The sequence below is a fragment of the Drosophila ananassae genome (genome assembly GCF_017639315.1).
Source record: "Drosophila ananassae strain 14024-0371.13 chromosome 4 unlocalized genomic scaffold, ASM1763931v2 tig00000241, whole genome shotgun sequence".
Lineage (NCBI taxonomy): Eukaryota > Metazoa > Arthropoda > Insecta > Diptera > Drosophilidae > Drosophila > Drosophila ananassae.
Genome location: NW_025319047.1, coordinates 450,411 through 474,361, shown reverse-complemented (window position 1 = coordinate 474,361; position 23,951 = coordinate 450,411). Strand labels below are relative to the sequence as shown.

Sequence of the window (23,951 nt, the reverse complement as noted above, 5' to 3'; positions counted from 1 at the left end):
ATGGAGACCACAAAAATCATCTCCACTTTGAAGTTGTGAAACCTTATTGCTAACACTACTAATGAAATAGTAGATAAGATCACCCCGTTTATAAGACCTATTAAAAATTCTTTCATCAGTATTCTTTTTGCATTTTGCTCAGTTAGATATTTTGTTGCGATTGCCCGGATGGTTAGCGTTACTGTTTGGGATCCTGCATTTCCGCTCATTGATGCAATTATCGGCATGATTATTGGCAGCACTATAAAACTTTTTATTACATCATCGAAAAAGCCAACTACTATGGAACACATTGTTGCAGCTAAGAGGTTAAACAGTAACCAAGGTAGCCTTTTAATTATAGTTTTATGTATAGGGGCATTTATATCGGCTTTAGAAGATACACCGCTTATTTTGAGTACATCCTCTTCTGTTTCTTGTTGAACAACTTTTATCACATCTTCAATTAAGATCACACCAATAATTTTACCATTCTTATTTACTACCGGAGCCGATAATAGAGAGTAATCTTTAAATATTCTTGCTACTTCCTCTTGGTCTATTCCAGTTTTAATGATTTTTATGTCATGATCCATTATCTCTTTTATTATTGTGTCTCCTGAGTGAGATATTACCTTATTTAAATTAACACTGCCTATAGGCTCTAATTTTGAGTTGATAATGAATATCTGGTGAAATTTTTCTGGTATTTTTTTATAGTTGCACACAAATTCTGTCAGTTGATTTATTGTCCAATAATATGGAGCTATAACCATATCTTTATGTATTAACCTTCCTGCACTTTCTTCTGGATATGATAGCAACTCCTCTACCGATTTCTGAGTTTTGCTGGGCAAATAGTAAAGTATATTTTCTACAGACTTTCTATCTAAATCTTTCACTATGGTTACTATATCTTCTACATCAAGGAGCATTAGTAACTTTGCTGTATTTTCTATTCCCAATGTTTCTATGATCTCTATTTGTAAATCTGGCACTACATGCACTAGGGCATCACTTAACAAATGTTGATCGAGGATATTAACTAATTTCTCCCTGTGATCACTGATCGAAGTAGATAAAAAATAAGCTAACTGAACACTGTCTATCGTTTTTACAATATTACGAACATTCTCTAGCTCCTCGTTATCAAGTGACTCTATTAAGTCATCAATAGCCTTTTTGTCTAAACCATAATGGGAACTTATTTCAATATTCATTACTTTACCTTGTTTTTTAATAAATATACGCGCTTGATTTCCTTAAACATTAAAGTATAATGAAATTATTTAAATTAACTATCATATGGTTAAATTTCTATTTTGTTTACTGTTATTGTTATTGATAGTAAATATATTAAAATCTAAAGTATAATGAAAACTTATCCAGAAATTCTTGAACACTTTCAAAGCTTAAATAAAAGTATTTCTCTTATCAGGAGGTGTCTTTGACATAGAAAAATTAAAGTTGCGTCTTGAAGAGCTGGATTCCCAGGCGTCGAATGATAATCTGTGGCAAGACAATCAAAAGGCACAAGAAATTTTAAAAGAACGTTCTAAAATTAAGAATGACGTAGAGTCGTTTTTAAAGCTGGAAAGCGATTACAACGATGCCATCAGCTTAATGAAGTCTGCTATTGATGAAAATGATGAAGAATTTTTCTCTGAAGTTGAAAATGAATTAGCTAAGCTAGAGAAATTAATCAAGTATAAAGAAACAGAGTCCTTATTTACTGGTGAAGCAGATAATAATAACTGCTTTTTAGAAATCCACTCAGGAGCTGGTGGAACAGAGAGCAATGATTGGGCTGAAATGCTGATGCGCATGTATGTAAGGTGGGCAGAAATTTATCACAACTTTAAAGTTGAAGTTGTAGAAAAATTAGAAGGAGAGTCGGTTGGTATAAAGTCCGCAATGATAAAAATCGTTGGAGAAAAAGCTTATGGGTGGGCAAAAAGTGAAAGTGGAATTCACAGGCTGGATAGAATATCGCCGTTTGATGCAAATGGTAAACGTCATACCAGTTTTGCAAGTGTAGGAGTAACTCCAGTGATCGAAGATTCAATTGATATTGCTGTGGATGAAAAGGATCTAAAGATCGACACCTACCGTGCTTCCGGAGCAGGCGGTCAGCATGTGAACAAAACTGAAAGTGCAGTACGCATTACGCATATTCCAACTGGTGTTGTAGTTCAATGCCAAAATGGTCGTTCTCAACACAGAAATAAAGATGAGGCATTGAAATTACTTAAAGGACGTTTATACCAAATTGAACTGGAAAAAAAAGAACAGAAAATGGCTGAAGAATATGGTAAAAAATGCGATATAGGCTGGGGCAATCAGATCAGATCGTACGTTATGCATCCATATCAAATGGTGAAGGATTTAAGAACCGGACATGAAGTGGGCAATATAAATTCTGTTTTTGATGGTAATATAGATTGTTTCATAGTTAGTGTGCTTACTAAGCAAAATTAGGTAGGGTTGACTTTCTTGCCATAATATATGATAATTAAAATATTGTTAAAGTAGGAGTAAAGTTATGGCGATTAAATATGATCAGTGGAAAAGTGACCTTACCCAGAAAAAGTGGAGAGAAAGCTTGGAATGTTTTTTACAAAAAGAATGATGCATCAAATTGTTCTGGAATGCAATAGTTAATAGTGACGTTGTTTGTTATAAAAAATTTCTATGTATTCAAATATTGCAGTTCTAGTTTGTTGAGCAGAGTGTTGTGAAGTATCAATAAGTATTTCTCTTTTCAATGAGCTAAAGAAGCTTTCTGCAACAGAATTGTCGTAACAACAGCCTTTATTACTCATCTATATTCTTTACAGCTAAGAGATATTGATACCCTTGCGCAGTATATTGTGAACCTTGGTCACTGTGCAGCAGTAGATTTTTAACAGGTTTACGCCTATTAATGGCCATTAATAAAGAGTTCATAACCAATTGTTTATTTATTGCACTACTCATTAACTACCATACGTGAGAATTATTGCTGCCAAATATAGCCATCCCTCCTTGGTTTTGATGTAAGTAATCCCATACTTTATTTGGTTGATCAACAATAAAGTTTTGATCTAGTATATTGGGAGCTACAGCTCTATTATCTGTTTGTTGTTTTTTAATTTTAAACTTTCTTCTCAGTATAGCCCTGATGTCATTTTTCTGCATAATACTTTGCACCGTTTTCAAATTGCAACTTTTACCCAAAGCCTTCAATTCAGCATGAATTTTAGGAGCTCCATATCTACATTTAGAAACTTGATATATTTTTTGAATAGCTTCGAGTAGCTCTTTATTTGCTGATTCTCTACTGCTTATTTTTCTTGTGGTCCACTTATAGTAGCCACTAGCAGAAAATCCTACATAATTCCTGTACTTTATAGCAGTTACTATATAAAAAAATATTTTACTCTTTTTGACTGGCCAGGGCTTTTTTTTAAATGTCTCTTTCCCTTGTTACTCTTGCTTTGTAAATCAAACCTCTCTTTGTCATAAGGTGCTACATCTGGAAATGCATTTGCCGCTGACTTTTTTTCGTTATATTTCTTCATCCATTTTCCTAATACACTATCCCTTATTCCTAGATCTCTTGCTACTTTTGCAACTGGTTGACCTACCTTTCTTTGTTCATTTGCCAGCTTAACAGCTTCCAATTTGAATTCTGCTGTATATTCTCTTACCATTTCTAATCCTCCAAAATTTTATTTTACCCGAAAAAACTCTTTTCTTTCTCTCCACTTTTTCTGGGTAAGGTCAGAAATTTAATGATCCAGGATATACTCCTTTGTTAAGGGAGATTGAGCATTTTCGAATATTTCTTGAGTGCTTCCAGACTCAACAATTCTGCCATTATGAAAGAAAATTACACTATCAGATAACTTTTTAGCTTGCTTCATTGAATGAGTCACCATAATTATAGTAAATCTTAATTTCAGCTCTTGTATAAGATTTTCGATTGCATTGGTTGCCATTGGATCAAGAGCAGAGCACGGTTCATCCATTAATAAAATAGTTGGCTTCACTGCAATTGCGCGAGCGATGCATAGCCTCTGTTGTTGGCCACCGGATAAATTGAGTGCGCTATCTTGCAATCTGTCCTTCAATTCTTCCCATAAACCAACCTTGGTTAAACTATTTTCCACCATCTCATTCAATTTTTGCTTATCCTTCGCCATACCATGCAATTTTGGCCCACAAGCAACATTATCATATATTGATTTTGGAAAAGGATTTGGCTTTTGAAATACCATACCAACTTTTGCTCTAAGTAGTACAACATCCATATCGCGTGAATATATATCACCCAGCCCATCGATATCTAATTCACCAACAGTTTTGCATCCAGGTACATAGTCATTCATACGATTAAAACAACGCAAAAATGTTGATTTACCGCACCCGGATGGTCCGATAAAAGTAGTAACTTTTCTTTTATAAATATTCAAATTTATATCGAATAAAACTTGCTTAGAGCCATACCAGAGATTTAAATCTTTAACAGAGGCACGTGTATTGCTCATATCACATCCTGCATTGAATAGAGCCCCGGAATTTCTCTTTTATTTTCGTATAGCCATACTGCTGCTTGAACAGCTCCTCTAGCAAATGTTGTGCGATCAATTGCTTTGTGGTTTAGTTCTATCCGTTCATCAGAATTAACAAACATCACGCTGTGATCTCCTATTACTCCACCTCCACGAGATACTGCAAAACCTATTCCCCCCTTTTTCCTTATGTTTGAACCACTATGTAAATATTGATTGGACTGAAAATCCACTTTTGAAGCGTTAGCAATTGTTTTGCCAAGTTCTATAGCTGTTCCAGATGGTGAATCCTTTTTTAAGTTATGATGCATTTCCCAAATCTCAACGTCATATTCATTACCTAAAAGCTCAGCAGCTTTTTTTACCAATTTCAGCAACACATTAACCCCAACACTCATATTTGCTGACCATAATATTGGAACTTCAGCAGCATATTCTTTCAAATCGACACCTTCTATTCCAGTTGTGCCACTAACCAGCGGTGTTTTAAATTTTACAGCTGCTTTAAGGCAGTCTAACATACATTCTTTAGTTGTAAAATCTATTACAACGTCAGATGACTCAAATACGTCACTGATAGAACTTGTAACCTTAATTCCTAGATTGGCTATAATTGGTCCAATATCTGAATCTATGTACTTACTGCCTGAACGGGCAACAGCACCTGCTATTTCCACTTTGGTATTTGTAATTAATTCATTGAGTATTTTTTTGCCCATTCTGCCTAAGCAGCCTATTACTCCAACTCTGATTTTCATAAAGCTTTTTACGTTTATTAAGAATGTTAGGCCTTTTTTTAAGCTCTGTCACTTCTGATCTATATTCTATAGCTGTACGAACACTGCAATTTCAGATCCCAGTGCCTTGACCACAACTATTGCAATATGGTACATAGTGAACGATGTCATTCCAGTCTGGAATCTAGCCTTTCTGCAATCTCATCGAAAACGTTGTAACCACTTTCTATGCTAGTTTGCTTGCTTACAAGCAAACTTTTCTGGATCCCAGTGTCTGGGCACTGGGATGACAGGAGAAGGCACTGGGATGACAAGAATAGGGCACTGGGATCTAGTGGGCTCAAACTACAATGTTTGTACAGCTGTGATCTATATTCTATAGCTGAATAATTTAACAATTCAAAATGAATACATATCCTATTGAGCTCTATATTACATACCAGGTTGCTTTGCCTTTTCCATGCTGAGTGATGTGATTACTCTTTACGAGATTAGATACGTGCTTCTTTAAGGTATTGCAGTTTGCTTTAGTAATATTTTCCAAATCCTTAATTGTAAGACGTCCATGTTTGCTGAGTAGTGCTAATACTTTAGCAGAAAGTGGTGGTAAATAGAGATTTAACACTTTTTCATGTGACACCTTTTGTTCAAGATAAAATTTTTGCTTTTGTAGTGACCTTAAAAAGAACATAAGCCATGGATTAAAATCATTGCTGCTCGTCTTCAAGGATTGTTGAGTACGACGCAAAGCTAAGTAGTAACTCTCCTTATTACTTTCAAGGGAACTGTAAGGTACATAGATATACCCTAACTTTAGTAACAAGAAAGTTGTGAGAATGCGTGATAATCTGCCATTTCCATCCTGGAAGGGATGAATAGCTAAAAAAGTAACTATAAAAATGCCAATAATTAATAGAGGATGTAACGATTTTACTTCTAATTGTTGGCTAGTCCAATAAATAAGTTCTTGCATTTGTGTCGCTGTCTCAAGCGGAGAGGCTGTTTCAAAAACTATGCCCAAGCTTTTTCCAGATTCATAAAACGCCTCAACATGATTGGGAGATTTTTTATATTCTCCCATGTGCCTTTGATCTTTATATGAAAATTGTAAAAGCCAGATGTGAAACTGTTTTATAGTGTTTTCTGTAAATGGCATCTTGTTAAAGTTTTGAAATACTTCTTCACACACATACGCATATCCGGCTATTTCTCGTTCATCTAGAGAACGAAATGAGCGTGTATCAAGTTTGGATAGTAATTGCTCAACTTCACGGTCTGATAATCTTGCCCCTTCAATACGAGTAGAAGAACCAATACTTTCAATTGTTGCAATTTTCTTGAGCATTTGTAAACGTTCTGGAGCTAAATTACCAAACAATTGCCATGCTCCTTTAAATTCATCAATTTCAGCAACTAATTTTAACATTTCAGGTGTTATTACAATTTTTGAAATGTCAAACATATCTGTATTTTTATCTAATTATATTCAATTATATTCGAAAATATCCTATTAGCAAAGAATACTTGTGAGACACACACTAAAGAATGAATTTTGGTAGGCATAAAAGCAGCTATTTTATGTTAAAATACAACATTTTGATGAAATTATAAGAAAGGCTGGATCCGAGTAGTCAGCTACCCGTCAGTGCATGTTGAAAAATCATTTTATGATCTAAATCAGTTTTTTTACAGGTAACTTCTAAGCTTATCAATTTTTCCAAGATCTTCTTAAGTTCTGAAAGTTGCAAACTTTTCAAATGAGATTTAAAACTCTGCAATTGTTTAAAAAACAATGGAGGGCTTAGCTGATCAATCGCAGCCTGCTCACTCATTCCACCTTGCACTGACAGCAAAACGTTTTCAAGGCGTAGGAAATAATTTGATATAATGCGAATTAGCGCTATCGGTGAAAAATTTTCTTGCGATATCAATGCATCAGAAATTCTAATGAAGCGCAACATATCTTTACTTGCTATGGCAGAACATAAATCATCAAGTGTAGCATAGTCGTTGCCGGAAGTTGAAAAGCATAATTCTATATCAGTAAGTTTTAGGTCTTTTCTCTCCCCTAAGTATAAAACTAACTTCTCAAGTTCTGAACATATAGGCAGCTTGCTATGATTAAAGTAAGATTGCAAATGGTAGATTATCTCATTTGTGCATTTTATATCATTTTGTTTTAAGTAACTTGATATAATGTCATAAAGATTGCTGTTGCTGTCCTTATAGCAAGCAATCACACCAAAAATTTTTGAACTCTCCATATAACTTTTAGTCGCAGAATTATATGGAAGATCACTTGCTACCATCATTACATAGTGACCACTTACGTTATAATCCAATACGTTTTTTAACTCTTTGGATATACCTCCACTCACATTTATCAGCTTAATTAATTTTTTGCTGGTAAACATCGAAACGTTTGCCAATTCAGAAAACAGTAAACTGGGTAACTTATTCACTATTGCAAAATCCATCACCTGAACTGAATACTCACCCAAATTAGCAATTATTTCTTGTACATAAAAATCAACCCTACTGTTATCACTTCCATGAATTAACACACCACTTAAAGCGTCAGGTTTCTCTAGGAATCTTTTAACTTTGGATGGTGTAACCCTCATGCCACCTATATGATATCATTCTCATTTGATTGTACATGAGTGTCCAAAGACTCTGAGCTTTCTTGTACAATATCATCTGCCGTACTCTGCACATTATCCGACTCTTCTGTTTTTCCTGTAATATAATTATAAAATTTTTTCACAGGTTGAGATATATATTTGGAAAAAAATCCTTCTTCGCTCATATTGCTTACTCCATAAAATTAACAACTTATCATTAGCATATAAATAATAGTATAGCAAAAACTATTTTGTGCTAAGATAGTGATGTTTTATAATGAGTATATTACAAAATTATTAACATTCGAGATCAAAATTAAGCCAACCTGCTTAATACTAGCCTTATAAAATAAGCGATAATTAAATATACCGCTGCAACAAGTATAATTGCAGGTCCAGTTAACAAATCAAAACTTGCAGATAACATGAGACCTGATATCCCAGAGATCACAGAAAAAACTGTTGCAACAATAATCATCTGCATTGGAGTTTTCGAAATGAGCCTTGCAGATGCTGCTGGTATTAGCAAAAATGCAGCAATGAGTAATATTCCTATTAGTTGGGCAGCAATTGCTATAAATATAGCAAGAGTGATTAAAAATTCTAGTCTAACAAAGGTAACATTAATTTTTTCAACTACTGCTAAATCTTGATTAATTGAAATCATTAACCAATAACGCCATCTAAATATTAATATCAAAGTAACTACTGCAGAGGTTAAAAAAATCAATACTATATCACTTTGATCGAGCGTTAATATATCACCAAACAGTGAGCTAATAATACTATTATTGCCAGATGGAAGAAAAGACATAAGTATTAAACTCGATGATAAAACTACATTGGTAACAATGTTCAATATCGTATCAGCAGAATATAATCTGTTAAAATTAAGAGAAAGTAGTATAGCAAATGTAATTGCAATGAGCATTATGCTAAGCGATGGGCTAATCTTAAAGATTAAAGCAAGTGCAACACCAAGCAACGAAGAATGGGACAAACTATCACCAAGATAAGATAACCTTTGCCATATCATAAACGATCCTAAAGCGCCTGTTACTAGGCTAATTACAACTACTGCAACTAGACTATTGATGAAAAAGTCCTGGGTAAGCATGCTATATGGCTATTAGATAACTGACAACAAATCTATCTTCGGATATTAAAACGTTATGGGTTCTGCATGCAGAACCTGTTGTCATAAATTCAAAATTTAAACCTTTTTGTTCCATAAGATAGGACTTCACTGAAGAACTTAGTATATTGCGTGTTTTACCAGTACCTATTATCAAAATTTCTATTTCCTCTGTTAAAAAAGATTTAAAATGTTCCTTGCTATTTATATCACTTTCTTTCAATTTAATCACCTTTTCAGGAAAAATTATAATTGAGCCGCAATATTCTCTATTATTCGCCAAAAATTTTCCTTCCCTGTAACCATTTATAAGATTTTTATTCTCGGAAATTAAGGGAGTTACATCCATAAGTCAAACTATTAATTGAGTGTCACATACCCACCATTCTGGTTGCTTTTTTCCGATATTAACTGCAGCAGCTTTTGCATTTTCCTCACTATCGAATATTCCAAAACATGATACACCACTGCCTGACATGCGAGAAAGTATAGAGCCTTCTTGTGACTCAAGTGTTGATATCACATCCTTAATTTCAGGTACAAAGCTTATTGCTATTTCTTGAAGATCGTTTCTCGTCTCTTTAAGAAGCTTCAACAAATCCTTTTCAGCGTCATCGCTCCATTTAATTGGCTCAGAAAATTTTCCTTCATGTTTGGAAAATACCTCTGGTGTACTCAAAAACCTTTTTTTCGGTTTCACAAGCACCACATTTGTAGGTAAAGAGAATTTTTTAATGTGGCATAATTCTTCGCCAATACCTCTAACAAAAACTGGCTTGCTATCTACGCTTGCGGGAACATCAGCACCAACGTTTAAGGCTATTTCATTTAAAATCGTCCTATCAATCTCCCACAGCTTCCCTAGCGTACGTACCACAGCTCCAGCATCTGAGGATCCGCTACCAAGTCCTGCAGCAATTGGTATGTTTTTTACAACCTTTACAGTGACTTTAGTGCGTACAGGAGCATGCCTAAGCAGCAGATTAACCGCTTTCATTACAGTGTTATATTGGTTATTTATTTTAGACTCGGAGTTTATAAATTCAACTGTAGAGTTATCGTATCTAGAATCCTTCTCACCTACTTTTATTTCCAAAAAATTAGAGAGATTAGCAAAGACAAATAAACCTTCAATCAAGTGATACCCTGTTTCTTTTTTGTCTACAACATGCAAAAAAAGATTGATTTTTGCAGGCGCCTTTACACAAAAACTTTTCATTATATATCTTCACTAACACTATTTTTACATTATATGTATAATGCTATTCTAGTCAACTTTTATAAGGTTCTCGCACTTCTGATGAGATCAAATGCCATAAATCCTAATTTCTCTGTGTGGGTAAATGCGTCCGCTGGTACAGGCAAAACAAAAATCTTAATAGACAGAGTATTGAGACTTTTATTAGAAAACAAAAGAAATATTCTTTGCTTAACATTCACCAATGCTGCAGCAAACGAAATGGAGAATCGCATTCACAGCATACTCAGTAAGTGGGCAATATGTTCAGATAGTGTGTTGGCAGCAGATCTAGAACAACTAGATTTCTTTCCAATGTCATCCCAGTGCGTGACACTGGGATCTCAGCACCCCTACTTGTCATCCCAGTGCGTGACACTGGGATCCAGAAAAAATAAAGATTATTTAACAAGAGCAAGAAGGCTTTTCTCTGAACTGGAAAATCTTGGTCTAACTATACAAACCATACACGCTTTCTGTTACAAATTAATCTCCAGCTTTCCTATAGAAGCTGGCATTGCTCCAAATTGCACGCTGAGCGAATGCAAAGAATTACATTCCATCATATTCAATAAAGTGCTTCATAACGAAACTGTGCAGGATGATATCAACCTTATTGCAACTGAAATTGATGAAAATAAACTACGCGATTTGCTTTATACTTTATGTATAAAAAGATCGATATCAGCAAATGATTCGAAATATATCAAAGATAAATTGAGCGCCCCAGATGAAATTCATGACTTACAGAGTGAAACAATCGAGCACGTGGAAAGACTAGCCGAGATATTAAGTGAAGGCAGTAAAAGAGATCAGAGTTATAGTGCAATACTTTATTCTACTGTCATTCCAGTGCTTGACACTGGAATCCAGAAAAAAAGAACCAGTGTCAGCTACTCGGATGACACCGGAATAAAGTGGAATGACACCAAAATAGAAAACCTAGCCAAGGTATTTCTAAAATCAGAATCGCACGAAAAAAAGAGCATATCATCCATTGCAACAAAAAGTATTTTGGAGAAATTCAAAGATGCAGAGCAAATAATAGAGAGCGTTCAGAATGTAGTATTTACCCATATAAGAGACATGAACTCTTATCAAATATTCAAGAGAACCAGTAGCTTACTTGGTGTATTTAAAGTATATGTTGATTTATATAATAGTGAAAAATCAAAAAATGCACTGCTTGACTACAATGATATAATTGACTTAGCAACAAATCTTCTCAGCGACCCAGATCATAAAGATTGGGTATTGTTTAACTTAGATCAAAAAATAGATCACATCCTTGTTGACGAGGCACAAGACAATAGCATCAGCCAGTGGAAAATTATAACAAATCTCTGCGATGAATTTTTTGCCGGTAATGATGAAAAGCGAACCTTATTTGTAGTTGGTGACGTAAAACAATCCATATACAGATTTCAAGGAGCAAATCCCCATCTATTCAACTATATGCAACAATACTTTCATACGAAAACTGGTGGTAGAGATTGGATATCATGCCAACTTGAAAAGTCATTTCGCTCAACTCCAGAAGTTTTGATGCTTGTAGATAGAATATTTAATAACTTCCGCGCAGAAATATCTTTTAATGATAATGAAATAAAACATGTTCCACATAGAGAAAATGACCAAGGATATATTGAAATTTGGCCAGCGTTACCAAGGCGCAAAGAGAAAGAACAGCGAGCTTTACAAATTCCTCTGACATGCAAGGAAGGTTATACAATAGCAGATCGATTACTTGCTCAAACAATAGCTAACAGAATTCACAATTGGTTAAACGAAGGGCGGATTTTAGTCGCTAAAGATCGCCATATAGAGCCAAGAGACATTATGATTTTGGTGCGACAACGAAACGTGTTAGTTGATTACATAATAAGCGAACTTAAAAAAGCAAATGTGCCAGTTGTAGGCCGAGATTATTTTAGAATTATGGACTATATAGCCGTGCAGGACTTAATAGCTTTGGCCGAATTTTTACTCCTCCAGGCAAATGATTTAGCTCTTGCAAATGCTTTAAAATCACCGCTATTTAATTTCACCGAGGATGATTTATTTAACATTGCATACGACCGTAAAGAGCATTCACTATGGGAAAGAATTCAGGATTATTCTGTGGTTATCTATAGTGAATTAAACTATCTCATTAACTTATCTCGCACAGAATCCCCTCTCGCATTATTCACGCATATACTGCGCACAGGTAAGAAGAAATTTGCTGCAAGGCTAGGTCTTGAGTGCTTCGAGGTTCTAGACGAATTTATGAACCTCGTGTTGCAATTTGAAAACCCATCTCTTCAAGCGTTTGTTCAATGGATCAAGGAGAATAATCCGGAGATTAAGAATGATATGCAATCAGAACGCAATGCTGTGCGAATAATGACAATTCACAAATCAAAAGGTCTGCAAGCTCCCATAGTATTTTTGGTTGATACAAACACAGTGCCAAGAAACAGTGAAAGCATTATCTTTGATGGAACGGAAGCACCATTTTGGTGTGGAAAAAACAACAACGCTTATTGCGATCAAGTAAAAAGAGAGAAAAAACTAGAGGATTATAATGAATATTTGCGTTTATTATACGTAGCACTCACGCGTGCTGAAGATGAGTTATACATCTTAAGTAAAGAGCCAGTGCAAAAGGGCTCTTGGTATGATCTAATCACTAAGTATGGAGAACCATATGAAAAGAAACAAAGGGGTTTACGGCCAATATTTAAAGAAAAAGTTGAAGTATTATGCGTGAATGCAAACTACCCTTACATTTATAAAAAACGTGATTACTTTGACGTTCCGGTCATTTCCCTTCCACCAGCTTTAGCCCACTCTTCGGTGTCATCCCAGCGCGTGACGCTGGAATCCAGTGAAAAAGAAGGAGCAGAATGGATCCCAGTGTCAGCTACTTGGATGACAGATGGTTATGCAAGAGGCCTGATTATTCACAGCATATTACAGTATATGCCCAAGATAGAAAAAGAAAGGAGAAAAAATTGGGTCAGAAAATACCTTGATAACATCAACATCAGTGAAGATAAGGATGAAATTTATAGTAAAATATTGGCCTTTAATGAAAAATATGGCTATTTGTTTGACTTAGAAGGCAAGTCAGAGATTACACTGAGTGGAATAATCGATGGCGAACCAGTATTAGTACGACTAGATAGGCTATGCATAACGCAAGATAAAGCAATCATAATTGACTACAAATCACACCGTAACGTTTCTGTTTCCTTATTAAATGAAATAAAAAAGCAAATGCTGACCTATAAAACCTTAGTACAAGAAATATATCCAAACAAGCAGGTAGAGTTCATGGTCATTTGGGTGGAAGATTTAACTCTGCAATCTGACTTTTGATGAAACTTGATTGCAAGAAATAGCTACTACGTCATACCACCACGAACCGTCATCCCGCCACTCCTTTCTCGTCATCCCGCTACGTGTTAGCGGGATCTCAGCATAGCTATCTTAAAGCTAAGTAATATAAGTCAACCCAGCTAGGATTCTTTTGATTGATCAAATTAATTTTCCACTGCCTTGGCCATTCTTTCAGGCGCCTTTCTCTTGCAATAGCTAAACTTATATCTTCAAACTCTTCAAAATATACAAGTTTATTTACATTATATCTTGATGTAAAACCTGAAACAATTTTGTTTTTGTGTTCCCAAATCCTCTTGATCAAATTTGCAGTTACACCAATATATAATGTGCTATTAGCTTTATTTGTAAGTATATAGATATATGATAACTTCATCTTAATCGTTTATAGCTAAAGTAACTGAGGTTTATCAACATTATACTACACCATCATGCCACAATAAATCTTACCGTCATACCACCGCGCCGCTAACACGTAGCGGGATGACGAGTTACTATACCGCGGCGGTATCTCAGCCGCTAACAAGCAGCGAGATGACAGCAATCTACGTCATACCGCAATTCATTCACGGTATCTCTTAGCCGCTAACACGTAGCGGAATGACGATTGTCGGTAAATCTAAGTTACTGTAGCTATAAAGGCTTTCACAACAACCTATTTTCCTTGAAACTAAAATAGCTACTGAATGTAATAATAATGTGATCTATTAATTCTATTCCTATACTTTGGCAAGCTTCTGCTAGTTGTCTAGTGAGAGATATATCGCTATTTGAAGGTTGTGTATCTCTGCTTGGATGATTGTGAGATATTACAATGGATGTTGAACCAATCAAAAGTGCGCGCTTGATGATCTCTCTGACATAAAGAGGAGTTTGATCTACTGTACCAATATTTTGCAGGTCTTCCGCTATTAGACGATACTTTTTATTCATATAGATGACGCGAAAATTTTCCTTATTGAGGCTTCCTATACTTATTCTTAAATAATCAAGCAATTTTTCCCAGTTATCGATTATAGGCAGGTCTTTTATTTCTTCTCTTGCAGAACGAACAAAGGCTTGTTTTACACAAAAGATGGCAGATATCGCTGCATTGCTGACACCATCAACGTTTTGCAGCGCTTCCAGGTCAGCATTAAAAACTTTATTCAAACTGCCAAAATTTTCTATCAAACTCTTTGCTATCGGCTTTACATCAATTCTACTGTATGCTGAATATAAAATGTGCTCTAAAACCTCATAATCAAGTAATGATTGTCCATTATCTAAAATAATTTTCTCCCTTAGGCGCTTTCTATGCCCCTTTTTGTAATTTTTCATCATCAATGAATTGCTTATCTCTTGTATAATAAGAAATTAGATTTTTAAGTAAAATATTTAATAAAGCGCATGACGCACAATTGTAAGAACATTCATTTTTAAAGACAGCAAATGGTGTCATGAAAGTAGCTGACGCGAGCTCTACGTCATACCGCCGCAGACCATCATACCGCCGCAGACCGTCATACCGCGATTCATTCGCGGTATCTCATCCGCTAACAAGAGATCCCGCTAACAAGTAGCGGGATGACGAATTACTTAACCGTCATGCCACCGTGAACCGTCATACCGCGATTCATTCGCGGTATCTCTAGGTCCCGCTAACAAGTAGCGGGATACTTGATCTTTACAGGGATGACGGTTGTCGTTTAGCTACAAACATTAAGAAATTTACCAAATGAAAAAAAAGGCAAAAGAAGCCCTAGTCATTGTCTATTTTCAGTATTTGGCGTTTTTTAAATCTTAAACACTGCAATTTAGCTGCTTTTAAACGCAACTCACCTTAGTTTAAATGTTTAAGAAATTTACTAAGCAGAAAAAAAGGCAAAAGAAACCCCGCGTTAGCTAGTTGTCACTCTCTAATCCTGCAAATTGGCGTACTATACTGTCTTAAATGACTTATAAGCGCGTTTCAGCTTATATAGGTAAAAACCCAGAAATGTTGTGAAGACATAAGGTGCACATAGTGCAAAAAATTAAAAATAAGACGCCAACTACGTTGTTTTCTTGCTGTTTAATCTGCACAGATTGAAGATAAATGAACACCTTCAGTATCATGATAAAGGGGCTGGCGAAGGGTGTCAAGTAGTTTTTAGCTCTGCCTTCTAAGGCTTTTACTCGTGACAACCACTGTGCCTGCGATCTTATCGTGCCAAGTTTGACAGCGTTTGTTGAAATTTGACCATAACAAGCCCAAGAATAATGGTGCAACTGACAATATAAAGGAAAAAAATCTCTTAGTTGCTTGCCTTAAAGTCATTTTTCTGAAGGTTTGTGCATCCACAACTCTGAGCCCAAATAATAGTTTTCCAGGTGTAGTAGCAAACTTTACCCACATATATGTAACATAGCAAAAGAGCATAATAAACTGGACTATTTGATTTAGGATTAGTAATTTTATAAGTCTACTCTGCGTTGTCTTTTCTTCCGCAGACAGTGGTGCTTGCATTGGGGATTTTGCAGCAATTTGACTTAATATTTTGCTATCCTCTGAGTTCATAAAGAGCTGATTTAAGGCTTGGCTGCAAAACTGCAAGAACAAAACGATAATAATCAAATCAAGCAATACTGATATATAGCGCCTGAGGCCCGTTACATAACATATCCCATTTTCATCTTTCTTTACCTTTTGAATAACATTTATAGAAGAAAAAATAGAAAATAAACGATTAAAAAATTTATGTAACATATATATACTTTCCAATATTTAACGTGCCCCTGGCCGGACTTGAACCAGCATGCTTTTGCAAGCAACAGATTTTGAGTCTGCCGTGTCTACCATTCCACCACAGGGGCATTAAGTTTTAATGCTATAGGCAACACGGAATTAGTCAAATTTTATATGTCTTTCAAATCAAAACTAAATATTCTACAATAATCGATAGTTACTCTTAAATGCAGAATGAATAAATTAGCTGATCTCCTTGATTCAAGAGGTGTAGACAAAGAAATATGTAAATTACCGCATAATTTAGAAGCTGAACAGATGCTTATTGGTGCAATGATTCGTGATAATAGAATCTGTGATGCGGTTGAAGACACAATTACAGCAGAAAATTTCTATGATCCACTGCATCAAAGTATTTTTACGCAAATATCTAAAACCAGAAAACATGGCATAGTTGCCAATGAACTGAGCCTCAAAATGTTTTTTGAGAACGACCAAGCGTTTACCGAATGTGGTGGGGTAGAGTACTTAGCAAAGCTTGCAGCAAAGGCAAGTATTGCACTTGATATTTATAGTTTGACTAGAATAATCCGTGATACTTACTTAAGGAGATGTTTAATCAAGCTCGGGCAAGAAATAGTTGGTGATAGCTACAACTACGATATTGAAAATCCTGCACAGGCGCAAATTGAACAAGCAATGACAAAATTGTTCAATTTGGCAGTAAAAAAACAAGGTGAGAAAACATATATAAAACTTGCAAGTTCAATTAAAGATGTAGTTGAGAAGATCAGCACACTGAAAAATAATCCAGAAGCGCTAGGCGTTACAACCGGACTTCAAGATCTAAATCAGCTTCTTGGTGGTCTACAAAAATCTGATTTATTAATTTTAGCTGCAAGGCCTTCTATGGGTAAAACAGCATTGGCGCTAAACATCGCACTTAATGCTTGTAAGATGTTGCAAAAAAGAGCAGATAAGCAACACTATGTAGCGTTTTTCTCGCTTGAAATGTCAGCAGAGCAATTAACTGCAAGGCTGATCACTATAGATTCAGGGATTAGTTATTATAAGGCATTAACCGGGAGAATTAGTGATTTTGAATTGCATGAATTTATCAATACTAGTACAGAATTATCTGAACTGCCTTTCATCATAGATGACACCCCTGCGCTATCAATTAGTGCCCTTCGCACCAGAATACGCTTGCTGTATCAATTATATAATGTAGAAGTGGTATTCATTGATTATTTGCAGCTAATCAGAGGAACAACAAAAAGGAGTAATGAAAATAGAGTGCAAGAAATCTCGGAAGTGACGCAGGGTTTGAAAGCAATTGCAAAGGAGCTAAATATTCCCATTGTTGCACTATCTCAGCTCTCTCGTTCTGTTGAGCAGAGGGATGATAAAAAACCACAACTTTCTGATTTACGTGATTCAGGGAGCATAGAGCAAGACGCAGATATAGTAATGTTTCTCTATAGAGAAGAGTATTATGAACTAAGAAAACAGCCAAATGAAGGAAACAATAAACATCGGGAATGGCAAGAGAAAATGGAAAAAATTAGAAACATTGCAGAGCTCATTATTGCAAAGCAGAGAAATGGACCAATTGGCAGTGTGAAGCTATATTTTGACTCTAACAGAGGTGCATTCAAAGATTACACGGAAAGGCATAGTTCATAGCTTGGCAGCAATCTTCTTGTTCCCAAGTTCATTGATTATTTTTTTTATGTAAAGATAGCTTGACAACTTCTTAAAAATCCTTTTATAATGGTATTATATTTTATAATACGTGAGATGATGAATAAAAACAATGTACCCTATTATATAGCTGGAACTCTGGCTACTTTCACTTTATTAGCATCTGGAGTGTTTGCTGCAGCTCCTTATATTGGTTTCTTAGCTCCAGTTGCAGCATTAAGTGTTGGCCTTCCATTTATTATTGGTGGTGCTGTATTTTCTGCTGTAGCTATTGCACTTTCGTATGCAGCAGTTAGTAAGAACAAAACTATTTCTGAGAAGGAAGCTCAGCTTTCTGATGAAAAAAGTAAAGTAGAAGCTAAAGGTAAAATAATTTCTGAGAAAGTAAAAGAAATATCCGAAAAAAATACTCAACTGGCTAATCAAGCAAAAGAGATAGAAGATAAAGATAAAACTATTTCTGAGAAAGATCGGGAGATTTTTAGAATGAAAAATGAGTTGGCTGCAACCAGAAGGATTAATGCTTCTCAGCCAGGTGATGCGGTAGAAATTGGTAGCGTAAACCAGCAGCTTACTAAGAGAGATTTCGAAGTATAAACTCAAGAGCAAGCCATTATTTCACAAGCAAAAGGGAAATTTAATAGTGTTGGAAATAAATTAAAAAATATTTATGATACTATGCCATCAGCTGAGTTTGCAAAGGATATCAAAACAGCATCTGAAAAAGCATTTACTTCTACAAAAGAAGCATTTATTAGTGGTCGTGTAACTCGTATTGTTAAAGATGGCTTAAAAGATGTTTATGGTACGTCATTTGAACCAGTAAAAAGTGCACTTAATAGCTTTGGAAGCAGCTTGAAAAACACTTGTGATACATCAATTGAGTCAGCAAAAGGGACAATTAGTAGTGTTGGAAATAAATTAAAAAATGTTTATGATACTATGCCATCAACTAAAATAGAATTTTCATGGGTCTCAGAAAAATTTTCACCATACTGGAATAGTGTTAAAAACTTGATGTTTGGTAATAAGGCAGATCAAGCAAGTGGTGCTAGTCAACTTTCAAGTGAATCTCAAGGTAATGGTATTGTTATTCCAGAGGGGGCAAAGCTAGAGCTTTCTCCAATATTATTTGATTTTTTGTTCAGAGAAAAACAGAAGATGGTAAGGCAATTTTTAAGAGAGCAAACTGATGAAAAAAAGAATGTGGCTACACAAGAAAATTTAAAAACTGAGACTCCTAGCCAGGAAAATCAGATGAATATTGATAACGTTCCTAAGCAACCTGATCATTTAAATGTTGATGCTGCTAAAAGTTATTTAATGAGTCTTTCTGAGGATCAGGATGTATTTTATGATGCAGAATCTGGTGATGAAAAAGGTACTGAGATTTCTAGCCCAGAAAGTCAGCCAACTAAAGAAGAAAATGGTCAAGGCCGGTTTGCATGGAGCCTAGGAAAGGTTAAGTCGGCAATTACTGAAGTAGTAGTGATAGGTGCTGATGTTACTAAACCATATTGTGCTAAAGTAACTAAGGCACTTGCCACCTAACTTGAATATGTAGACAGCGGTGCGCACCGTTGTTAACTAAAGATAATCCCATCCAGGAGAAATAGTTTTTACACTATTTCTCCTCTTTAGCATCAACCCTCAAAAAAACCGGCGTAGGTTTAGGCAGCGTAATGCCTAAGCTTACGCATGCGTTGCACAGAGATTTTAAATCTCGTTGTTCTTTCGGAATTTGCAGTTGATTTAGTATCATCTCTGCTGACTTGGGAACGATTGGCTGCAATAAAATGCCTATTATCCTGATATATTCCAGTAACTTGTAAATTACTAAATTCACGCGCTCTCTGTCAGTTTTGCTTAGTGTCCAGGGTGCACTTTTGTCTATGTAGGCATTTGCTTCAGAAGAGATGTTGATGATTAGAAGTATGATATGGTTAAATTCATACTTTGATAGGTGATTCATCACTTGATCGAGTATAGCTTTGCAACCTGGAAGACTTTCTTCACCTTTAAGTAGGATTTGATCGATTGTTGGTACAATTCCAGAACATTGCTTGTGTAAAAATGAAATTGTTCTTTGCACTAAATTGCCTATGTTGTTTGCCAGTTCTGAATTTATCCGGCTGATCATATTTTTCTTACTAAAGTTGCCATCTTGGCCGAAGCTTGCTTCCCTGAGGAGAAAATAGCGTAGCTGATCAACACCAAACTCTTGAGCGAGGCCAATTGGATCTATGACATTACCAAGGGACTTGGATATTTTCTCTCCCTCGTTCAACCACCAACCATGAACTGCAATTTGTTTTGGCAGTGGCAGGTCTGCTGCAAGGAGAATCGCTGGCCAATATACAGCATGAAAGCGCAATATGTCTTTACCGATTACATGAACGTTGAAAGAGTTGTCAGCTAGGTTCGGCGTCATTCCAGTGCTTGACACTGGAATCTGCGTTTTCCCTTGGTTTGGTGTCATTCCAGTGCTTGACACTGGAATCTGTGTTTCTGGTTCTGCCCAAAACCTCTTATATTCCTCACCTTCAGTACTAGGGAAACCTATTGATGTAAGATAATTGGTTAATGCATCTATCCAGACATAGATTACGTGTTTGTCATTACCTGGTACTTTTATTCCCCAGTTAAAACTAGTGCGAGAGATTGAGAGGTCAATGAGCCCTGATCTTACAAACGATATCACTTCATTTCTTCTGCTCTCAGGAAAGATAAAACTTGGCTGATTTTTATAGAGTTCCAGTAATTTGTCTTGCCAGTTTGACAAGCGAAAAAAGTAGCTCTCTTCTTTTATCCACTGAACTTCTGCGCCTGTTGGTGCTTTGCCATCTATCAGCTCTGATTCCTGATAAAATGCTTCATCACGAACTGAATACCAACCCGAATAGGAATCCAAATATATTTGCCCTCTCTCTTCAAGTCTATTCCATAAAGCTATAACTGCTTTTTTGTGACGTTCCTCCGTAGTGCGAATAAAATCGTCATACTCAAAATTCATGAACTTAGCCAATTCTTTAAATGAAACGCTCACATCATCTGTAAATTCTTTTGGCTGCATTTCCTTTGCTTTAGCTGCTTTTTCTATTTTTTGTCCATGTTCATCTGTACCGGTGGTAAATTTGACATTTTTCCCAGCTAGTTTCATGAACCTTGCCACCACGTCACACAAGAGAGAAGTGTATGCATGACCAATATGCGGCTTATCGTTTACGTAATATACTGGCGTGGTGATGTAAAAGTTCTCGAATTGTTCCATGGTTTAGCATTTTGATAAAAATCAACTGAGTTAATTATAGTATTAAAAAGGCAGTAATAAATAAATATTGATTGGGTTAAGCATAATTTTTGAAAAAAGCTATTTACTGAAATTTTATTAAAATAAGAAACAATCAGGCATGATTATTGAAAGAACAATGAGAAATTTTCTTGTAATTCTATTTATAGTTTTCTATGCATTTGATGCACACGCTGATGGAGCAACAGATGTAATGTGTAATGTAATAGGTTACGTTCATGGAATAGGTGGACCAATGATTACAGTGGTAATAATTGGTTCAAGCTTACTTGCAATATTTGGCAGAATGCCTTGGCCTGCACTTTTCGCACTGGGTATGTTTGTTGCTGTGTTTTTTGGTGCTCCTCAAATTGTAACAAAGGTAACAGAAAAAGAAGTTTGTTGTCTTTTTAAAGTCAAACCTTGGAGAATGGAAAGTGTGTTGCTGCTCCTGGATATGAACGTGTAGGTACAGGTTATGCTTGTCGTTCCGGTTGGGCGCTAACTAATAAAGGCTACTGTATAAAAGCTGGCCAAGATCCTTCAAAGTATTGGAAGTGAAAATGGTGCTTTTATAGAGTTAAATCTAACAAACCACAAAGTATATAATTAACATCTACTCCTTTAGTTAGATTCCACTCACGCTTTATTACGTTGTACTCCATACCAGCCATGTTTTGCAGCGTTACATTATTTTCTCTTAAGTGATTTGCAATTTCTGACGGCTTGAGAAATTTATTCCAGTTATGTGTACCTTTTGGCAGCCAATTTAATATGTACTCTGCACCAATTATTGCAAGGCAGAAGGATTTGATAGTTCTATTTATTGTGGATATAAATATCAGCCCATTCGGTTTTAGCAGTTCTATCGCTTTTTTCATGAAAAGCTCTAAATTATCCACATGTTCAACTACTTCCATCAACAGAACCACGTCGTACTTCTTGTCATTGCTTAGCTCTTCAATGCTGGTGTGTATATATTCTATATTTAACCCTACTTTTTTTGCATGTGAATGCGCTACTTTTATGTTTTCTTCACATACATCTATTCCCACAACGTTAATGCCAACGCGTGCCATTGACTCTGACAAAATGCCACCACCGCATCCAACATCAAGCAATGATAATTCTTTCAAATTGCATTTTTTTAACTCTTTTATTTTCTCAATAATGTAAGATACTCTAACAGGATTCATTATGTGCAATGGTTTGAATTTGCCGTTCTCATCCCACCACTGGCCTGCCATTTTAGCGAATTTTGATATTTCATCTTCGTTATAAGTTTTTGTTTTTTTTTTCTTAGAGGTTATATTGCTGAGTTTATCAAGGCGTTTTTTATGTCTGCTTTCTTTTGAAAATTCTGTTTCGAGGAATTGTTTGACTATGTCTTTTGCTAATCCACTCGCAGTAAACCCTGCACCAAGACACAGTACATTTGCGTTGCCATGCTCGCGAGCTAATTTTGCGATCTCAACACTGTTACATAAAGCAGCGTAGATTCCTTCAAAACGATTTGCCACAGTACTCATGCCCAAACCTGTACCACAAATTAATATCCCATAATTTGCTTTTTTGCTTGTTATATCTTCTACAACTTTAACAGCATAGTCTGGATAATCCACGCACTTTTGCTGAGCAGTGCAGCCTTGATCTACCACTCTGTAACCTAGGGCTTCCAGGTAAGGTTTTATTTCTGATTTTAATTCATAACCAGAATGATCTGAGGCAATTGATACTATACCTAACATATAAGAAATAAGGACATTTTATATGGGTTTGAACTTTCTGTCAAGTCATTCAATGCTTCTGACCTTTTGGGGTATCCGTTCAGCGGAGTGGCAGAATAAGGTAGACAAGGTGATCTAAAAAGATAATCATAGAGCAAAAGTGAAATAATATGGTAAACCTTTTAGAACTTTGCAAAAATTTACAGCAAAAAATAGAAAGGTTAGAAGCAAAAATAGAAAGATTGGAAAAAGAGAATGAAAGTTTAAAAGCAGAAAATAAGGCTTTAAAGATAGAAAATGCTGAGTTAAGAGAAAGACTCGGTTTAAGCTCAAAAAATTCATCAATACCAAGTTCCAAAGAGTTGTATAAAATAAAAAAGAATAAGCCGAAAAGCGAAAGGAATATTGGCGGTCAGGTTGGTCATAAAGGAAGTTTTCGCGCCAACATGGATGCAGATAAAGTAGTAAAGATAGAGTTGCCTAATACTTGCGAATGCGGAGGAGAAATTGCAATATGTGAAAAACCATATATTCATCAGAAAGTTGATCTTCCAGAAATCAAGCCTTATGTAGTGGAATATCAGTTAGAACATGGCCGTTGTCGGAGATGCGGAAAGAGAAGAAGTAGCAAGTTACCGGAAGGTGTTACGCCAGATACATTTGGTCCAAGGGTTAAGTCAATAATTGCAGCGTTCAGCGGATTCTACAAAAATTCAAAACGCGAAATAGCGAGTGTCGTAAATGATATCTTCAATTTGAACATAAGCGTCGGTAGCATATCAAATAGTGAACATAGAGTTGCTTCAAAATGCAAAAAAATGTATGAGCAGATCGAACAAGAGATAAGTAGGAGTAAAGTTCTACATATTGATGAA

At 35.6% G+C, this 23,951-nt stretch overlaps 1 protein-coding gene and 1 non-coding gene across 2 annotated transcripts; both read right to left on the bottom strand.

Moving 5' to 3' along the window:
* Nucleotides 1–16,401: 16,401 nt before the first annotated feature.
* On the bottom strand, nt 16,402–16,484 carry Trnal-caa. The gene has a single exon. It is a non-coding gene; the product is annotated as a tRNA-Leu (tRNA).
* Nucleotides 16,485–21,647: 5,163 nt separating this feature from the next.
* Nucleotides 21,648–23,077, bottom strand: LOC123258046 (ubiquinone biosynthesis O-methyltransferase-like). Its single transcript, XM_044717956.1, has one exon. The coding sequence runs from the start codon at nt 22,876–22,878 to the stop codon at nt 21,922–21,924; it is 957 nt and encodes a 318-aa protein (XP_044573891.1). The 5' UTR covers nt 22,879–23,077; the 3' UTR covers nt 21,648–21,921.
* Nucleotides 23,078–23,951: the final 874 nt, after the last annotated feature.

Bases quoted from the DNA above. Each gene is read 5' to 3' on its own strand.
- LOC123258046 (XM_044717956.1), bottom strand. From the start codon at position 22,878: ATGAGTACTGTGGCAAATCGTTTTGAAGGAATCTACGCTGCTTTATGT.